This window comes from Lactuca serriola, chromosome 9 (genome assembly GCF_051521515.1).
Source record: "Lactuca serriola cultivar US96UC23 chromosome 9, Lser_US96UC23_V15, whole genome shotgun sequence".
Taxonomy (NCBI): Eukaryota; Viridiplantae; Streptophyta; class Magnoliopsida; order Asterales; family Asteraceae; genus Lactuca; species Lactuca serriola.
The window spans coordinates 172724676-172744571 of NC_136416.1; the positions used below are offsets into that span (position 1 = coordinate 172724676).

At 34.0% G+C, this 19896-nt stretch overlaps 3 protein-coding genes across 3 annotated transcripts; 2 read left to right on the forward strand and 1 right to left on the reverse strand.

Annotated features, from left to right (window-relative positions):
• Nucleotides 1-2928: 2928 nt before the first annotated feature.
• Nucleotides 2929-5994, forward strand: LOC145075249 (RNA-binding S4 domain-containing protein). Its single transcript, XM_079021551.1, has 9 exons — nt 2929-3216; nt 3598-3698; nt 3811-4016; nt 4115-4220; nt 4781-4849; nt 4980-5044; nt 5124-5222; nt 5306-5405; nt 5702-5994. The coding sequence occupies exons 1-9, from the start codon at nt 3081-3083 to the stop codon at nt 5762-5764; spliced, it is 945 nt and encodes a 314-aa protein (XP_078877677.1). The 5' UTR covers nt 2929-3080; the 3' UTR covers nt 5765-5994.
• Nucleotides 5995-6510: 516 nt separating this feature from the next.
• On the forward strand, nt 6511-10536 carry LOC145075167 (dynamin-related protein 5A-like). The gene is made up of 8 exons (XM_079021463.1): nt 6511-6913; nt 7061-7252; nt 7356-7562; nt 7655-8083; nt 8180-8407; nt 8489-8684; nt 9283-9826; nt 10265-10536. Exons 1-8 carry the CDS (start codon nt 6548-6550, stop codon nt 10449-10451), a joined length of 2349 nt encoding a protein of 782 aa, XP_078877589.1. The 5' UTR covers nt 6511-6547; the 3' UTR covers nt 10452-10536.
• Nucleotides 10537-18997: 8461 nt separating this feature from the next.
• Nucleotides 18998-19639, reverse strand: LOC145076307 (secreted RxLR effector protein 161-like). The gene has a single exon (XM_079022234.1). It carries the CDS (start codon nt 19637-19639, stop codon nt 18998-19000), a length of 642 nt encoding a protein of 213 aa, XP_078878360.1.
• Nucleotides 19640-19896: the final 257 nt, after the last annotated feature.

Below are 19896 nucleotides of genomic sequence, written 5' to 3' on the forward strand. Positions count from 1 at the left end.
TGACATGTGCGGAATTAGAAAGATCTAGTGAATCATCATGTAAAATCAAGAACACAAGGAGTAAATAAATCTTTGTAAGCTCTTATTAGATCTAGAAAGAATATACAAAATGAGTTTGTACAAATTTTTCTCTCTAGTCTAACACTCCAAAATGGATTCACTTACATAATGGGAGTCACTCACTTCCTATTTATAGGAAAGACTCAACCCATTTACACATACAAGGGAGTAAGCCTAAAACACTACATCCAAGAGTGACTTTGCACCCTAACAACACTAAAGAAACTTACTATGTCAATATATATCTTCACAGAACTACTTTAAATACCTAAAAAAATTTCTGATTAAACAAGCTTAATCTTACTGCTGGTGGATCGTCCCTCGACCTCCCTAACAGAAGGATAGAAAGGAACGATATAATGGAAGGATAGAAAGGAATGATAAAATGGCTGGATAGAAAGGACGAAAGGATAAAAATGATGGAAGGATAAAAAAAGTAGGATATTCTAAATAAGGCATGAATAATAGATAAAGATTTGGCAATAACACAACACCTAATATTATATTAGTAGACTAGTATACTAGCTAATATAATATTGTTGTGGACATCCCTTACCATCCTATAAATAGCAATATTTTCCAAGCACTCCAGGGTAAGTGGTCTTCACTCGCTTCAATCTCTCTTATGGAAACATCCTTATCTCCACACAGGCATTTCCACCTCACTAGGTGGAGTTGGTTCTCTTTACACTGACAATCTAACTTGAACGTGAGAGCTTGCTCCCAAGGCATAGTTCATGGGACAAAGCTAACAGTCTTCTTTCTTGAATTCTAACCTTGTGTCAGGACGTACGGGCCAAGGGACAGTCTCAGATAGACAATTTCTATGGGGCGTAGGCCTCCCAAAAGGTAACAGAGGCGTTTCCTCGGGCCGGACGGAGATTGACCCTCGAGTGCAAAGGCAGAAGGGAGCTTGACTGCAAGACCCACCCGTCGAACAGGGGCAATATTGCTTAGGTTTCATAGTCGGGATCCAACCACGACGCACACCTAACAGACATATGAGCTAGATGCAACACCCAGATAACCAATTATAGAACCCAAAGTGTCATCACTTACCCGTTTGCTTATTCTTAAACTCTCTTTTCATTATGAATATTTTTAAGGTATACCGGTTGTAAGCGGGAGACATGTTAACACCATTAAGGGTTTAATGACTGTGTTGGAAGCTACGTAAGAATAAGTAACCAACTAAGCTTAGGGTAACCTAATAAATGCCAATAATGAAAAATAGCTTCTTAACTTTTGTTCTTTTCCACACAAAAAATCGTACTTAGGTTAAAAACGTTATCAAACTTAAACACTTTTATGGCATTATCCCTTTAATTATTCAACATAAATGTCGCTTCTATGTTCTTGAAACTCAATGACCCTAAAATAGTAGTATCATTATGTATTTTTAAATCAGAAAAACATCACAAATGGCAAAGAAGTGCATTTTAGTGGCTCCAAAAAATCAAAATCAATATATTTCTAGGAACAAAGAAATCAATAAAAAAAACGATGAGATAGCACTTGTTCGCTCATAGAACTTATTCGAAGTTACAAACTCCAAAACCATACCGACGAAACTCAAATCGTAAAATCGAAAACCTAACCAAGTGGGATTGAATTTTTATAAAAACCAATATTATTGGTTCAGTCGGTTTTTTTTATTATAAACTCACCATCAAAGCCGAACCGATCCATGGGGTTAAAATCCGGTCCACCGTATATATTATTTAATATTTATTATATTTTAAATATTATTTCTATTTACTATACATATTTTATGTTTAAGTAAAATGAAAATAATCTAGGTAGGTATTAGTTAATAGTTATTTTAGTATTTAAGTTGGATTCAATATCATTTATCTTTTATAACAACGAACTTTCAATGAGTTTGAACCCGAAAACTCAATAAACCATAAACGCACAAATCCATGAGTTCAAACCGAAAACTCACAATCTTCCAAAAACCTACCCCTATGTGTTTTGAAATCGAAAAAATTAAACTTTTACGGTTTTAAGTTCGGTTTTAACAAAAACGACCTATATTCGTTTCTAGGTTGAGAGCTATACTCATCACAACCTAGAAACAAACTCTAGGTTGTGAGGTATACTGAAAACCACCTAAACACATATTTTTTCATCACAAAAGAGGGGCATTGGAAGAAAATATCATGATAAGAATGATGAGGCCATATATGATCTTATAGTTGATTTTGTTGTAGGCATAAGAGAAATAATGACATGTAAATAATAAAGGAAAAACCTTAGAAAAACCCAACACATTTTCATCAAATCCTTAAAAAAATTATTATATTATCTTTTTTGTATGTTAAAATCCTTATATTTTTTAAAATATTTAATTTAAGGCTTTGAGTTCGGTAAACCCTATATAGCAAAAAATGCAAGGTAATCGATTTTAAACGGTTTGATGGTTATAATCCATTAGATTAAATGTAAATTTGTTGAGTTTAAGGCTATGAGGTATCAACACGCGTGAAAGCCATTCCACATCATCATCTATACATCTTCACAACTGATTTACTATTCACGGGGGTGGTGTTCACTAGTGAACAAGAGTGAGACAAAAGAGAGAGAGAGAAAGAAGAGAGATAGAAAGAAACGGTTTTGATTGGGTGTGAGAACCCGTAATTGGCTTCAATCCACACCACCATTACTCCTAATGGGGGCGATGGGGCGATGTTCACTAGTGAACATCTCCTCCATATAGGCTCGACATAGGATTTTTATGTGTGAAAAAAGAACTGTACCCCATGGCCTTATGAAGTTTTTCAATAAAAAAAATAAATAAAAACATGAAATGCTGAAGAAAAAAAGGTTTCTAAAAAATTGAGGCTAAAACTGGAAATTTAGAAGCCTATCTTTTTAATTATCATTTGGTTATCGAATCCAAGATTCAAGAGCCAAACTTTACGAGTGGCAGCAAACACGAATTCAAGATAATAACGGTTTCATTCGATCTCAAACTGGCACGATAAGCAAGATTCCGGCAGAAGGCAGATACGACGGCCATGGTATCAATGAGCTTCGCCGCCGCGGCACAGCCGTTTCTGAAAAGAGCCGTTCAAATCATCCCTAGCCCTAATTTCACACTCCTCAACCATAAGTTTCCTCCCTCTTTATTCCATGCTCCTTTGACTTCTTCAGGTTTCATCATCAATTCTCATATCCCTTCTCAATTTTTTTTGCAATTGGTGTCACGATTTGTCAAATTTACTTGCTTTCTTCTTAATTTTATGTTAATTAGTCATGGGTTTAATGTATACGTACTGAAAGTTAATAATTGATTATCCTTTCACTTTGAAAGTCCAACATTTCACCGTTTAACTTCAAAATTACATGCGAATTCCGGAAGTTTTCTTGAAAACAATTCTCGCTACTTACTGTTTACAACAGGAACTCAAAATACTGATACAATTGGTGTTAAATGTGTAACAACACCTATAAATTTTGCATTTTAGAAATACTAGATTTGACCTCAGAAAGGTCAAACCCCTAAATCTTGATTCCTTTTGTGTTTCAACTTAGGGACTATTGGTATATGTCATGTGGCACAAGCTATAAAGGGTGACTCTGAGGTTTCACTGAAGGGAGTTGTTAATGAAGAAGTGAAGCATATATTTGAAATGGTAACTATGCATGACAAGGGGTAAAAGGGTAATTTTGCTTTTGAAGCTTCCCGAAACAAGAAAAAAATGCCATTTCTTGATTCTTATAGATTCAAATTTCGGTTTGTATTAGGCAAAACGGGCATCATTAAGGCGTGAAGTTCTTCATACGGATTTTCTCACACCACCTGTGTTGAAGGAGTCAATGGTAATTTTAGAAAAGTTAGCAGATGTTAAGGTTTTCTCTCAAGGTGGTTACCCGGAGGCTGAACGTTGCCGGCTGTCAGTTGGTCATCCGGAAGCTTTGACAACCGAGCCCGACGTTGTGGCGGCGATAAGGTGGTTCAGGGTTATTTTTGTCTTTTTTACATTTTAGATTCAAATTTTGGGTTTAAAGATCTTTGATATATTGATTTCTTTTTGATTTTTTTTATCAGTATTTCGGGGAACTTTGGGTTTCAACCTTGTTCCCATGGTGACTTTCTTGGCTCTATTCTTGGCACGGGGATTGTAAGAGATAAAGTAGGGGACATTCTTTTGCAGGTAATATTAGAAAAACAGATACAAACAATAAAGCTGACAGTAAAAAGACACAAACAGTAAAGCTTTTACTCACAGTAAAAAGATACAAACAATAAAACTGTCAGTAAAAAGATACAACAATAAAGCTAACAGTAAAAAGATACAAACAATAAAGCTTTTACTGACAGTAAAAAAATACAAACAATAAAGCTGACAATAAAAAGATACAAACAGTAAAGCTTTTACTGACAGTAAAAAGATACAACAATAAAGCTGATAGTAAAAAGATAAAATGATACAGACAGTAAAGCTGACAGTAAAAAGATACAGACAGTAAAACTGACAGTAAAAAAATAAAAAGATACAGACAGTAAAGCTGACAGTAAAAAGATACAAACAGTAAAACTGACAGTAAAAAGATACAAACAATAAAGTTGACAGTAAAAAGATACAAACAGTAAAGCTGATTGCATAAGTTTAATTTGCATATACACGAATAACAAAAAGTGAAGTTGAAAAAAAGAAAAAGAAATTACATATAATTTGTTGAAAACCATTTGATTTTTTTTCTTTGGTTGTAGGGTGAAAAAGGAGCTCATGTGCTTGTTGTTCAGGAATTAGTTGACTTCCTTACCATGTCACTCGATAAGGTAACAAAGGAATGGACTTTAGTCAATTTCTATTTTAGAGAATGTACTTTGAAAGTCAACATTTAAGGGAATATGTTATAAGTCTATAATCAAATAAGGGTCAATTTCACATAAATTTTATCTATGATAGGTTGGGAATGTACCCGTTACATGTAAGAAGATGCCATTGATTGCCCTTGAATATGAACCACCAAGGTCATTAACAAAAATATTATTTTTTTCTTTTTAATATTTTTAGGGTAATAAACTTAACATAAAACTTGCTTTTTTGTAGGACTAAAACGTTCAAAACAGTAGAAGCTTCTATGAGAATTGATGCCATAGCAAGTGCAGGATTCAAGATTTCAAGATCAAAATTAGTTGCCTTGATTAGGTACAACTCTTATGACAATTTTCTTGATATTATTTGAAAAAAATCATTTTTTTTTGCATTAATTTTGGAGCCTTGTGTTTTAGTGATGGGGATGTGCGTGTGAATTGGGTGACTGTGTCGAAGAATAATACAACTATAAGAAGTGGAGACATGATATCTGTAAGTGGGAAAGGGAGACTAAAGGTTAGATAACACAAAACTGTCTTTTTCCTACTAAATGTTGTCTGGATTAATGATATTTTAAAAGACAATGACGAAAAACTTGAGGAAATGGAAAGAAAAATAAGTGAGGGGAGTTTTGTAAAAGGTAACGACTTAATGGGGAAAGCATATCATTTTCCAAACTTTCTGTTGTTAAGTCGTTTTTTCTATATTAGGTCAAAAAAGAGACACATGTATATGTTTATTAAATAAAAAAGAAACAAACATAAATTTTTTGGTTTTGTCAAATAACACCTTGGTGTTTTGCATTTCGACAGATAGGAGAAGTGAACGAAACCAAGAAGGGAAAGTTTGCAGTTGAGCTCATACGCTTTTTATGATCTTCTTCGTAGTGATGATGCTTGATCGATATTTTGAAAGTTGAAACTTAAAATGGGTGAAATGTGACATTGGTTTAAACTCAAAGGGGTGTTTTGGAAAATATGCAAACTCAATGGGCTTGTTTCACATGCTTGTATAGTTGCTCTAAGGTTGTATTGAATTTGACTATTGAGATATGTATGTGCTTCTTAACGGGTTAATTATTAAAAAGTGTCAAGGTTTTAGGCCATTTTTCGGTTTTTCCCAATATATTAAAAAGTAAAATATAAAGAAAAATAATGACCTCATGGTTAAATTTGTTATAGTAAAGAGTCTTAACTCTCAACATTTGTTTTAACAAAATGTTACCTTCCAACGTAAATAGATTACAAAATAACCAAAGAAATATTTCAAAAAATGTATTACAAAAAATTCTGTACTTTTGTTGTATAATAAATACATAAGTTATCAAGACTTATGTTGTATAGGTATGTTTATTGTTCTTATTGTTATTTGAATTATTTACTAAGATATATCAATATCAAATAAATTTTTTATAACTATATAGATTTTTTAAGCGTAATTCCTTAAAACAATAAATACAATATTATAATTTATAATAATCAAATAAATAAGATGATATATATAGTAATATACACAAATAAATAAAAGTTGGAAAACAATACATATAGAAATGGGCTTTTTAGGCCCACTTACTATCTACAACGGCTATCATTATCATGTCCCAAATTCGAACAATTCAAACTGAATCCAACTCTCCCTCCGGTTCTCTGCATTCTGCAATGGCGACCTCCAATGGCTTCCTAACGACGCCAACCAAAACCACACTAAACGATAAAAATTCTTCTTCATCTGTTTCAAGGAAGCACCACCGTTCTCACCAGAAAACCACCGACTCGTCGTCTTCCTTCAAGGCACGATTCGAAGCCTACAATCGCCTTCAAGCTGCCGCAGTTGCATTTGGAGAAAAGCTTCCAATTCCTGAGATTGTAGCCATTGGAGGTCAGTCTGATGGAAAGAGCTCGCTTCTCGAAGCACTTCTGGGATTCCGATTTAACGTTCGCGAGGTCGAAATGGGTACCCGTAGACCTCTCATACTTCAGATGGTTCATGATCCTACTGCTCTCGATCCTAGGTGTCGATTTCAGGTCAGTTCCGGTTTCCCCCAATTGCATATGATCGTGTGTTACGCATAAAGTTAATTTGTAGTTAGGGTTTATGATTGAAAGAGTTTCTATTTGCTTGCAACTTTAGTTATTTCTTGTTTGATTCTCAAATTTCACTTTAAACAACAGGAAGAGGATTCTGAGGAATATGGCACTCCTATCATGTCAGCATCTGCAATTGCAGACACCATCAAATCAAGAACAGATACACTCTTGAAGAAGACTAAAACTGCAGTCTCTCCTAAGCCAATTGTAATGCGAGCTGAATATGCACATTGCCCTAATCTCACCATCATCGACACTCCTGGATTTGTTCTCAAGGTAACACACATACAATATACTCACAAGTTTTTGAATCAACATCAACATCAACATTTACATACATGTTAATGATACTTATAACTTAAAAAACTGTAATTGTCAGGCCAAAAAAGGTGAACCAGAGAGCACACCAGAAGAAATCCTATCAATGGTCAAGTCATTAGCTACCCCACCACACAGAATCCTTGTATTCCTTCAACAAAGTAGTGTGGAATGGTGCTCATCTTTATGGCTTGATTCCATTCGCGAAATTGATCCAACTTTTCGAAGAACTGTAATTGTTGTCTCCAAATTTGATAATCGCCTCAGGGTATATACACAAACATTCAAAATCCTTCTAAGCTAATCTATAATCTATATACCAATTATACAGATTTAAAAAAAATGTAATAATTCTTGTAGGAATTCACTGAAAGATGGGAAGTGGATAGCTACTTAAGTGCAAGTGGCTACCTTGGAGAAAATACACGCCCCTTTTTTGTAGCTCTACCAAAAGACAAATCAACAGTTTCAAATGAAGAATTTCGCCACCAAATCTCCCAAGTGGATCTTGATGTATTACACCATCTACAAAACTCTGTAAAAGGTGGATTTGATGAAGAAAAATATAAATCCCAAATTGGGTTTTCGTGTCTTAAAGATTACCTTGAATCCGAGCTTCAAAAGAGATATAAAGAAGCTGCTCCAACAACTTTGGCATTGCTTGAACAACGTTGTAGTGAAGTCACTACCGAATTAAACTCCATGGATTCCAAAATTCAAGCCACTTCAGATGTTGCTCATCTTCGTAGATCATCAATGTTGTTTGCATCTTCTATCTGCAACCATTTGGTATAAAGTTGTTCTTCGTTAACTATGTATAGTTAGTATCCATGTAGTATTTACCTATTTACCCCCAATAATTGTTATTGTTATTGTTGGATGAAGGGATCACTGATAGATGGAGCAGTGGATCCTGACCCAGAGCAATGGGGAAAAACAACAGAAGAGGAAAGATTAGAAAGTGGAATTGGAAGTTGGCCTGGTGTTTCGACTGCTATAAAGCCACCTAATGGTAGCCTTCGCCTTTATGGTGGTGCTGCTTTTGAAAGAGTTATGCATGAGTTTCGTTGTGCTACGTATTCAATCGAATGCCCTCCTGTTTCAAGAGAGAAGGTAAAAAAAATCACTTAAAGATGAGTGATTTTTTTTTTTTTTTCGTTTTTGGATAATATGATTTTGAATGTGCTTTGATAGGTGGCGAATATAATACTTGCTCATGCGGGTAGAGGTGGCGGGAGAGGGATTGTGGAGGCGGCTGCTGAGATTGCTCGGGCAGCTGCCCGATCTTGGCTTGCCCCAATGCTTGATACTGCTTGTGAACGGCTTGCTTTTGTGTTGAGAAACCTCTTTGATCTTGCTATTGAGAGAAATCATCTCTCCCATGCTAATTGTAAGTTCTTTCACTTTAGGTTTATGGTTTAGGGTTGGGTTGAGATAGACAGATTTGAAAATTCTCAACCCAACCCAACCCAATCTGTTTAAATTAAACAGATTGAAAATTTCAACCCAGCCCAACCTGTTAGATAAACATCTAGCAGGTTTTCTGGGTTGACTCAGTTAAATTTCAAACGAACATTACGTAAAAAAATGTTTAAACTAAGTAACAACCTATAATATGAAAATAAATAAATATATTTAAACGAATTGGCAAGTTGACTTTTGGTCAAAATTTCAACCGTAACCGAACCTATTAAGTTAAAAGGGTTCTTTAGGGTTGACCTGTTTAATTGAACATGTTGAAAAAATCTCAACTCAACCTACTAATTTTGGAATGGCTTGATTTTTGCCGGTTCTACTTGTTCCAATGTAGATTTGGATTCTTGTTACTGCTCACTGTGTATCTGATTTACATCTCACATGTTTCTTTTGACACCAGTGTGGATGTTACTTTTGAGACATGACTATCCACCTCAAAAAAAAAAAAATGATACGGACTAAACCTGTGATTGTGATTGTGATTGTGACTGTGACTGTTTTTTTGTTGACAGATACAAAAAAGATTGTGGATATGGAGGGATACATAGGATTTCACGCGGCTTTAAGACACTCATACAATTCTTTCATACAAAATCTTTCAAAAGAATGCAAACAACTTGTTCGCCATCACCTCGATTCAGTCACAAGCTCATATTCTCAAATATGTTATGAAACCGATCCTATTACTCCTTATAGATATCAACATTCAACATTATTTCTTGAATTATCGCAACATAAAACGAAAACATCTAGAAAAGAAAACATACCCAATAAGGACATGACACCTGGCAAACTTGTGGACCCACGAGAAGCTTACATGACTATCCCCGAAACCCCGTCGTCTGACCAACCATCTGATGATAATTATGTCATTAAAAAAGAAAATGAAATTTATAAAAGGCCTTCAAGGATTCATGGTAATAATAATAATTTGAAATCGGGTTTTTCGTATTCTGAGATTTGTTTATCGGCTTCACAACATTTTGCACGAATTCGTGAAGTTTTGATTGAGCGAAGTGTGACATCAGCATTGAATTCTGGTTTTTTAACCCCATGGTATGATTCTAATGTTTTTTTTGTAATTTTTTTTATCTTGATGTTTTATTCTCTTTATATAAGATATTCAAACTTTTTTCAATTACATATGAAACTTAAAAACTTTTTTCAATATTTCTAATGCTATTCTATATGTTTTATTTTTTGTAGACTTGTTGACTTTTTTTTCCCATGTGGGTAGCCATAAATATCATGTTTTTTTATTTGATGTACATCAAAAACTTGAAAACTTTATTCATATACATCACATAATTCATAGCTATACAACTTTTAATGCTTTCATATGTACCTTTATTAGGTAGCCTTAAATACGATGTTCTTTTTTTCAACATTTTCATCAAAAAACATTAAAACTTTATTCGATGTTATTGTTTGTTGCTTCTATATACTTGTTTTTATAAATATCATGTTTTTAATTTTTTTTTTTCATGTGGATAGTCGCGAAAGGCTAATGGTGGCACTTGGATTGGATTTATTCGGTGTAAATGATGAAAAGTTTATGGATATGTTTGTAGCTCCGGGAGCAATTGATGTCCTACAAAATGAGCGCGAGTCTCTTCAAAAACGTCAAAAGATATTGCACACTTGTTTGTCTGAATTCAAATCTATTGCTAGATCACTCTAAAATGTTTTTTTTAACTATGTTACATGATGTTTATCCATATAGGGTGTAACAATTGATATAAATAAATAAATACAGATTTATACCAGCTTTTTTGGTTCTCTAATCTAGATAATATCAAACAAATATTTTTTTAGTTTTCTTATCTCAAGGAATGTTCCATTAAAACTTTTGATCGTTAAGCGTTTAGGGTGTTTGGTAAATTTAAAATCAACATATAAATATTCAAGTACACCTCTGAATCAACATTTTCAATTTTGCATCATACGTAACGGTTATTCTATTTTTTTTTTATTTTTTTTTAGTTTTTATAAAGTTCAAAAAATACCTTCGTTTTCTTCGATTCTTTTTTCTTAAAGTTCAAAATGGGTACCAAATTTGAGGTCAAACCAATAACGTGTTTAACATCCAAAGTGGAGCTGTACTTTTCTTTTTTCCCTTCGAAATAGAGGAAGTAATAACGAAGCAAAGTAGATGTTTTGATTGAATAATTTGCTGTTATTTTTGGAAATATAATATATTTGTTGCAAAACTTGCAAACTTTCACCTTTGTTTTTAGGGTGGAACTTAGGGGTGTAACCGACTTGAGCCAACTTGTGAGATACTTGAAATTGACTCGAAAAATATTTGAAATTGACTCAGCTTAAGTTGAGAGCTCGAGCTCGAGCTACTTGAATACATTATTGAGTGGTGCTTCAGTATTGGAATACGTGGCTCATGAAACTCACAGGCTTAAAGAAGCAATATTATATTTACACATTTACCTTATGTTTTATTCATATTTTCATATTATAAGATTCGAGTGGAATCGAGCTCATGAGCTTACTAATATTTCTATTGTAAATTAAGGTAATTTTATTTTCTTAGTAGTTAATCGAGTCGAGCTCGAACTTGAAATTAAGGTCTGAGTCGAGTTTTAAGGTTTGTAGTGTTCGATTCGACTCGCCTCAATTACATCCATCTTTCTCACCCTTCAATCCACTTTCTAACTACTGCTATCATTTCATTCCACATTTTCATCCTATAATACATGAAAACTCATACTACTTATCTCTTTCAACTCACTCAATTTTTTATATTTTATTTTTTCAATTAAACTTATGTTACTAATTTAAATCTAAAAAATTAAAATAAAGTAAAACATAAGATTTTTTGATTAAAAATAAACTATTATGTATGGAGTTAGAAAGATAAAACGACAATTTAAAAAAAAAATACATGATAATGAAAATCCCTAAAAAGATTACTTAATTTCTAAAATAAAATTCTAAAACCCCAACTATATTTTTCCACATTTTGTCCTTTCTTCCCAACCAACATTTGTAGCACACTTCTAGTAATGGTCAGATAGACGGAGAGAAAAAGTTTCATATCTTATACCTATCTCCCGTTCCAATAGTCCAACTTTTCAATTGTTCGATTTCTCACACGATTCACAATGTTCTATCTCGATATTTTCTCTCTTCGGCCTCCTCTCTTCTTACTGATCAGATGTCGTCGATTTCGTTGACGAAATCAACTACTATTGGAGATTGTGTGGATGATGATACCAATTTTTTTTTTCATTTTCGTTTTTTTAAAAGCGGTGAGTCTTCAACATGAACGAATTCGGTCTTGGCCGAATCTGTGTGGAAATTGTGCATTAGAAGAGATTGTGTAGGCATTGGAAGATGATATTTTTGTTCTTTTGGATGAAAGAAGCTGAGAGTTTTCACTGGCTTTTATGACACACAACCATTACGTGTAGTTTTCAGAATATCCCAAACTCTTTCGTTGGGAAAAACTTTTATTTTATTAAGCCTATGATATTCGCTTTGTGCCGATTTTAAAACATCATCCTCGGATCTCCCGCTAGGTAGATTGTTCAACTTTCGGTCGTAGATGGCATTGAAAACGTTAATTTTTTTTTTCGGAAATCCTTTCATTTTGAAATCATTTGATGCCTTGTCCGATCCAACTCTCCCACTTGAGTATTAAAATGGTCTAGAACCCGCTCCCAAAATGCCTTAGAGACCGTTGTTGATTGTCATTTTCCTTATCTCAAAAAACATTGATATACGCTTTAGCTAAAGCCAACTCTTTATTTTTTCCGTCCACTTTTTTATTTTATTTTTTATTTTTGTATAATCCTGTCCGGTCTCCACGACGATTTTAGGGTCGTCATTTGTTTGTTCATTTTGGAAGTTACTGGATTCTTTGAATTCTTGATTTTGAGTATCACAAAGTTGAAAGACCGTGGGAGGAGAATACTTTTATTAGGTTTCCGAAACCGATTGAGAGAATTGTATATACATATTATAACTACTATTATCTGGCGGAAGCCAAAATTGGTTATAAGATTGTTGCCTTGAAACTTGTTTATATTGTTGTTAATAGTTTGGGTTTGTGGATAATATGTCTTTGACTTTGGGTATTGAGAACAGAAAATGGAAAATCTTGAGGATCGTTTTCGTTTCGTGGGCTGCGTACTTAGCTAGAACCACCTTGTTTGTATTTTCCACGAGAATCCATTTGAATTGGAGTTGGATTAAATTGAATGAAATAGAGAAAAATGAATGAAATTGAAGAAAAGAAAGAAATGGAATAGGAGAATGTGTGATTTTTTATACGGTTGAAAGATATATATATATATATATATATATATATATATATATATATATATATATATATATATATATATATATTCTTTTTGACCGGTCAATGCTTAAAAAGTAAAACGGAAAAACCATATGCAATAAAAAGGCATGGAACATGTTGGTGATTTTTGTGTCACCATGTCATTTTATGTAACTGAAACTAACATGTGAGCTAAGGGGCTTCATAAGTTGTACTCTAATATATGTACAGGTTTGTGCGAAGTACACGCATGTATAAGATAAAGTTAGAAGCCAGTTCGACGACAAGTCGGGGGTCCAGAGGCAACACCCCTGGGTCCGGGGTTTCCAAAGGAGCAGTGCACCTTTGGCGGGATCTAGGGGCAGCGCCCATAATGAGGTCTAAGGGGCAGAGCCCCTGGCTGGGGTAATACTAACGAAACTCGTTAGTTTTGGAAACCCTAAATCCTCATTAAAATCCGGATTACCCTGATTTGCTTGCAAAACAACTGATGACGACCAAACCCTAATGAAACCCTAATCTCGTTTATTATATATAAACAACTCTTCCTTTTAGAAGAGATACACATAAATTAGCTCTCGTTTTTCTTTAAACACTCACAAAATCTTTCTAGCAGTTTGACTTATGATTTCTGTGCCTAGAATCGTAACTGTCATCTTGGATTATCCTAGGCTAAATTTCTTGTAACCTAGACATATGGTAGAAATATCAGTTCGGAAAGTGTTTACACGATCCAAGTTGGTATCCAGATCTACATCGCAAACCCTACTTGTTCTAACTGAACAGGTAAATAAGTCGTCTGCAATCAATTCGGCAGTACATTACACTCGTTGAAATCATTACATCGAAGGTACCACCTGTCGTCTATCCTATCATCTATTAGAAAAATGGGTTTCAAACAAGGTTGTAAAAATCGCTCGACGTTAGCTAGTCGGTGGACTAGGGTTAAGGGATTAATCGGCTAGACGGAGATTAATTGGGGACCATTAATTGCTAATTTGTTAGATTTTAAAAAATTAAATATGACTAATATCATATAAAAGTTCATAAATTTCACTAATATCATAACAAAATAGGTTAATATGATAAATACAACACTAATCATACCTCAAATAGTTTCTATTGAGATATAACTTCTTCAAAGTGTTAAAATTTCATCGGGTTCTACTGTTTCAGTCATTTCGGATCTATGGATTAATCGCTAGACGCTCTCTAATCGGTCGAGTGTCGCCCAGGGATTAATCAGAGATTAATCGGGACCTAATCAGGATTTTTACAACACTGGTTTCAAATGCTTGGGAAACTAAGAGTTGTGATAACATTTTCAGATTAAAAGTATTTCGATGGTACTCTCGAAACCTTCAATTGGATAAAACTCGATATAAGAGAAGAAAATAGAATGATGAAATATGATTTTTTGTGTACCAGTGGAGACAACGAGAATGACCAATTAACACGAAAATAACCTCTTGTCTAAAAACTGCCAAATTGACAGTTACATGAAATAACTTCTTGCTTGAAAACTGACACAAAAATGTCACTAAAATATCTTAGAACTAGGCGTAGGATTAGGGTCAAACCGAGTCTAAAATCTCAAATTCAGATTTCTATACATTTTCTATAAAACAATATTAATACCAGCTCGACCCTAGCTAAGGGCTTTGCCTCTTGGACCCCGCTATCAGGGACGCTACCTCTAGACACTCATGGTTCAGGGGTTTCGTTCCTAAATGGGCAGTGTACTTTAAATCTAAATAAATTTAAACAGCTTTACACTCCACACTATCATTTATTCAATATTTATCTAGATTTCATTAGTCAACAAATTAATCTTATTACACATAAATAATATTAGTAATAAAAATCACTATCGTCCTCGCACCGACTAAATCCACATTTATTAGTTTTTAATCATTCTAGCATGAAAAAGATTGGTCTTTATATCTTTAAGGAGTTGTTCCACTATCTTTGTACGGAATTAAACAAAAAGTAAATACGTAAATAATTGAGGCACATTGCCTAGATTGTAGCTTGTCTTGTAGTTGCCGGTTTATGCTATATGACCCAGAAAATAATTTATACAAGAATATTGAAAATTGTCTATTGATTATTTGATTATGCCCTAATCAGGTATCTCTTGAAATGGTGCCAATTATGACTAGATGACCCTAGAGAACGTTAAGGCCCACCACATGAACTTGTTGACTTGTTGTCAATTTGGTGGTCTTGGGCTTTTGTGCATATCGATAATTTTGGTGGTCCATCGATTGATAATTTTGGTAGTTGAAAGGAGATATGTTAAACAATAGATATAGATATGTATTGATGATTTGATAATATGTTTTTGTAACGTTAAAGTCTGATTATAAAGTTAAAATAATTAATTTTTTTGGAGACCAGTAAAACTGTTGTTTAGGCAAAATCGATTCTAGTTAATATGTTTGCTTGTGGTCGAATTTATTAATTTGGTGAAGTTATTGATAGAAGGCGAAAATGTTGAAGTTCTTTTTGTTATATAAATGATAGTTTTCAACAACCTTTAACATAAAACACCGGATCATCCGGCCAATTTAATCATCCGACAGAGAATTATTTAGTGAATGAGAGCTGATCCGTACGTAATAATATTTTTCCATACATAACAATTTATGTTTTAAAATGTTTTACAGTAGAATCTTATAAAACATAATTTGTTGTGTAGGGAGAAAAATATTGTGTATGAATCATTTCCCTTAGTGAATAAATCATTTAGTTTTATCTAATATCCAATATCCGCCTACTTTTTGTTCCTAGGATTCTCCTACCTATTTTAGATGGTGACAAGTGTTATTAATTTAATTTAAATTTGTTTGGGATGTTACATGTGTACATTTGTCATCATCTTAAATAGGTAGAAAGAAAAATAAAAACAAAAGATAAGAAAATATTTAATTTCTCCCCCATAAAATTGAGTAAATGTCTAAAACTTTCCAAAATCCTCTTTAATTGTCATAAATGATGTTTATCCATTTGGGGTGTAACTATTAGTAAAAATAAAATATAAAATTATATTAGTATTTTTAGCTCTCGATAATATAAACTAAAACTTCTAATTTTATTGCCTAAATTTGAATAATCATCTAAAAATGTCTTTAATAGTCATATGTGATCTTTATCTAACTAGAATGTAACTACTATATATTGATATCAACATTTTGTTCTCTAATTTCCATAATATCACACAACACTTGCAATTTTCTTGTCTAAACTTGAATAATTATCCAAAACTTCTTAAAACCATCTTTAATTGCCATACATGATCTTTATATATTTGAGGTGTAACCGCTTATATAAATATATACATAGTTATACTAGTATACTTGTCTCTCTAATCTCGATAATTTCAACCAAATACTCCCTAGTTTTCTTGCCTAAGCTTGAGTAATTGTCTAAAATTATCTAAAATCGTCTTTAATGTCTAGTTCTCGAGGTTTAGCAAAAAAAGGAAAAACTAATGATAGAAAATAAGAGAAAGGGGAGTGAAAAAAATTGTATTTTGTGCTCCCGAGTAGAAGAAAAGTGAAAAGACCTTCTAATGATCAACCTTTATCTCTGTATACCTTAAGATCTAAATCCTAGTTGTCATTTGTGAGATTTGAGCTTGAAAGTGAGTTTTGGTGGTGTTTTTGGTGAAGTAGAAGAAGAAGAACACTTGGAGTTTGCTTGGGATTGGCATGAGCTTGTAGATCCAGAGTCAACTTCATCTTAGCAAGCCATTTGAGGTAAAAAACTTTCATCTTGATGGTTCTTTATGCTAGATCCAACTTCGGATGTTATTTATGCATTTTTAGGTCTTTTAAGCCATATTTGAGATTATGGTCTACTCCAGAAAGCCATGGATGTTAGATCTTAGCACATTTGAGGTCCATTGTCCATAAAAATGCAACCTTTATGAGTTAAATTGGTCCATGCATGTGTTAGGTTCCTTGTTGTGGTTCTCTTTGAGTTTTGGGTCTTATTAAGACATGCATGAGAGTAAAGTTGCAAACTTTATGTGTTAAGTCACTATTTAGGATTAGAATCGAGAGCTTAGCTGGATGGCTTAACCGATTAAGTGCTTAATGAGATGGATTGGTGGTCTACGGAGCACGTGGGGTGTACTCAGCTCGTGCGTTGCACGTACTGGCCCCGGAAGGGGTACGCTAAGCGTAAGCTTGAGTACGCCCAACATACTCACCTGTTTGACTTTTGGGTTGACTTTCACGGGTTTGGGCCATATTTTAGGCTTTTATGATTTGGGCCTTGTTGGGCCATTGGACTTCTGATTTTAGGCCATGAATATGCTATGAGCTTTCTTAGAATTAGGTCCATGATGGATTTTGGGTCCAATTAGGAAGTTGGGCCATATTGGGCCTTAGGATGTCATTAAGGAAGTTGGGCCTTTTTGAGCAAATGAGTTGGGCCTTGGTTTTGGGTCAAGTAAGAAAAAGGGTAAAATGGTCGTTTACCCTGGATGTTGGACAAGTAATTTAGATTCTTGATTATGGATCGAGATCCAATTATTTATTTGGATATTATTTGATGATGTTAGCACAGGGATTTTCCAAATCAACAGATCGAGATTTTATCTGAGAGATTCAACAACTTGAGGTGAGTTTCCTCACTGTGTTTAGTGGGTCGAAGGCACTAATGCTGGCCCATGGTTTATTATGATGATTAGGATGCTACTGATATGTTTACCAGGCGTGGCATGATGTCGAGTGGGGTCTAATGATTATATTGTATACTATTTATCTTTGTGATTTTTGCATGTGTTTATGTGTTTGCATGTATACCGGGCGGGGCCCGAAGCTAGGCGGGGCCTGATGACTAACAGATCTGTTCTGAGCGGGGCTCGATGCCGGGCAGGGCCTGATGACGGCTGAGGCCCATTATATGCTTGATATGTATCATATGTGGTATTTTGGGGGAACTCACTAAGCTATGTGCTTACGATTTTCAGTTTGATTTTCAGGTACCTCTAGTTCAAAGGGGAAGAGCTCGGGATGATTGCAGTGCACACACCACATTGTTCCACGTTTTACATGACTCTGATGTTTTTGGATGTTATTTGATATACTCTAATTTCACTATGGTTTTATAATATTGTTATGGATAATGGTTTTATTAATATAAAAATCAAAATTTATGGTCTTAATTTTTGGGACGTTACACCAACCCTATAATGTCAACATCAAATCCCCGAGGGGCCCAAAGATATCGCTTTTCCTTTATAAGTCAAAAGATATGAATAAACTTTGACTACATAATTATAACCTTTACTTATCATGATATACATGGAAATACGTTTTATGACATCAAGTTACTGATACGTTTTCGTAAGACCAATGTATACAAATTTGCAAACTATAACTTATGCATATCTGCTTGAAGAATAGAAGATATCATCTTCTTAGAATTACTCGTGATTGAATCCATGAAGTAATCTCTAAGTGCGGGTTTAACCAATACTTAAAATCCCCATTTTAAGCACTTATGAGCACAACAACAATCTCCATGCCATGTCTAATTCCCATGAGCATCTACTAATACTCCATGACAATCTTGAATCAATACCCACTCCCAAAAAGTATGACTGATTGTGGTAATTCGAATACATAAATACTCAAGAAGTAAAACATGAAAAATGCACCACAAAAGTAAACAACTGAATAACGTATTACACATACTTATAAATAAATCTCTATTATTTAATCACCAAAAAAAATTACAATTTATTTTGTTACATTGTTTCAACCCATCAACTAATTACTAAAACTAATATCGTCTCTCAGTCCTATGCTCCTAGCATGCTCGATGTGCTTAGACTTGCTCAATGCCTTTATAAAAGGATCATCATGATTATCCTCCGATGATACTCGATTCACTAAGAGGTCGCCATCTTCAACTCTATGTCAGAAGTAATGGTATTTCCTCATAATATGCCTAGATCTCCCATTATCTTTTGGTTCTTTGTCTAAAGCAACCGCAACTTCATTATCCCAACAAATTTCTATGCGTTCTTGGATTGATGGAACAAATCCGAGATTACTTATGAAATTATTCAACCATGTTGCTTCCTTTGCCACCTCACTAGCTGCGATGTACTCTAATTCACAGGTAGAATTAGCCACTGTTTTCTGCTTGGAACTCTTCCAAGTTACAGCTCCATCATTCAAAAAGACTATCCATCTATATTGTAAACGATAATTGTCTCTACCTATTTGAAATTTGGCATCACTATAACCACTCACTATGAATTCATATATTCCACCGAGAACTAAGAACATTTCCTTGGTTCTCACCAAATATTCCAGAATGTTCTTAACTGTTTTCCAATGAGCTCTGTCAGGATTATCGTGAAAACGAATTACCATGATTAAAGCATAATAAACATTAGTATGAGTACAAGTCATAGCATACATGACCGATCCAACAGATAGAGCATATGTGACTTGACTCTTAGCATCTATTTCTTCATCACTGCTTGGGCATTGAGTCTTCCTCAATTTAACGATATGATGAATGGACAAGTCGCCTTTCTTGGAATTTTCCATACTGAAACATTTCAATATTTTATCCAAGTATGTACTTTGGCTAAGTCCAATTAGATGTTTTTTTCTATCCTTATAAATCCTTATTCCAAGAATATATGTTGCCTCTCCTAGATCCTTCATAACTATTGGGTCTAAAAAATATGGTTTATACTTTGCTTTTCTAGGAAATTAGATTTTCAGTCCATGTGGTGTGTGCGGTTAAATGTGTTCACGACCCAATGGGTGTTTACGGCCGTGAACCAGTTCACGACCCTTGT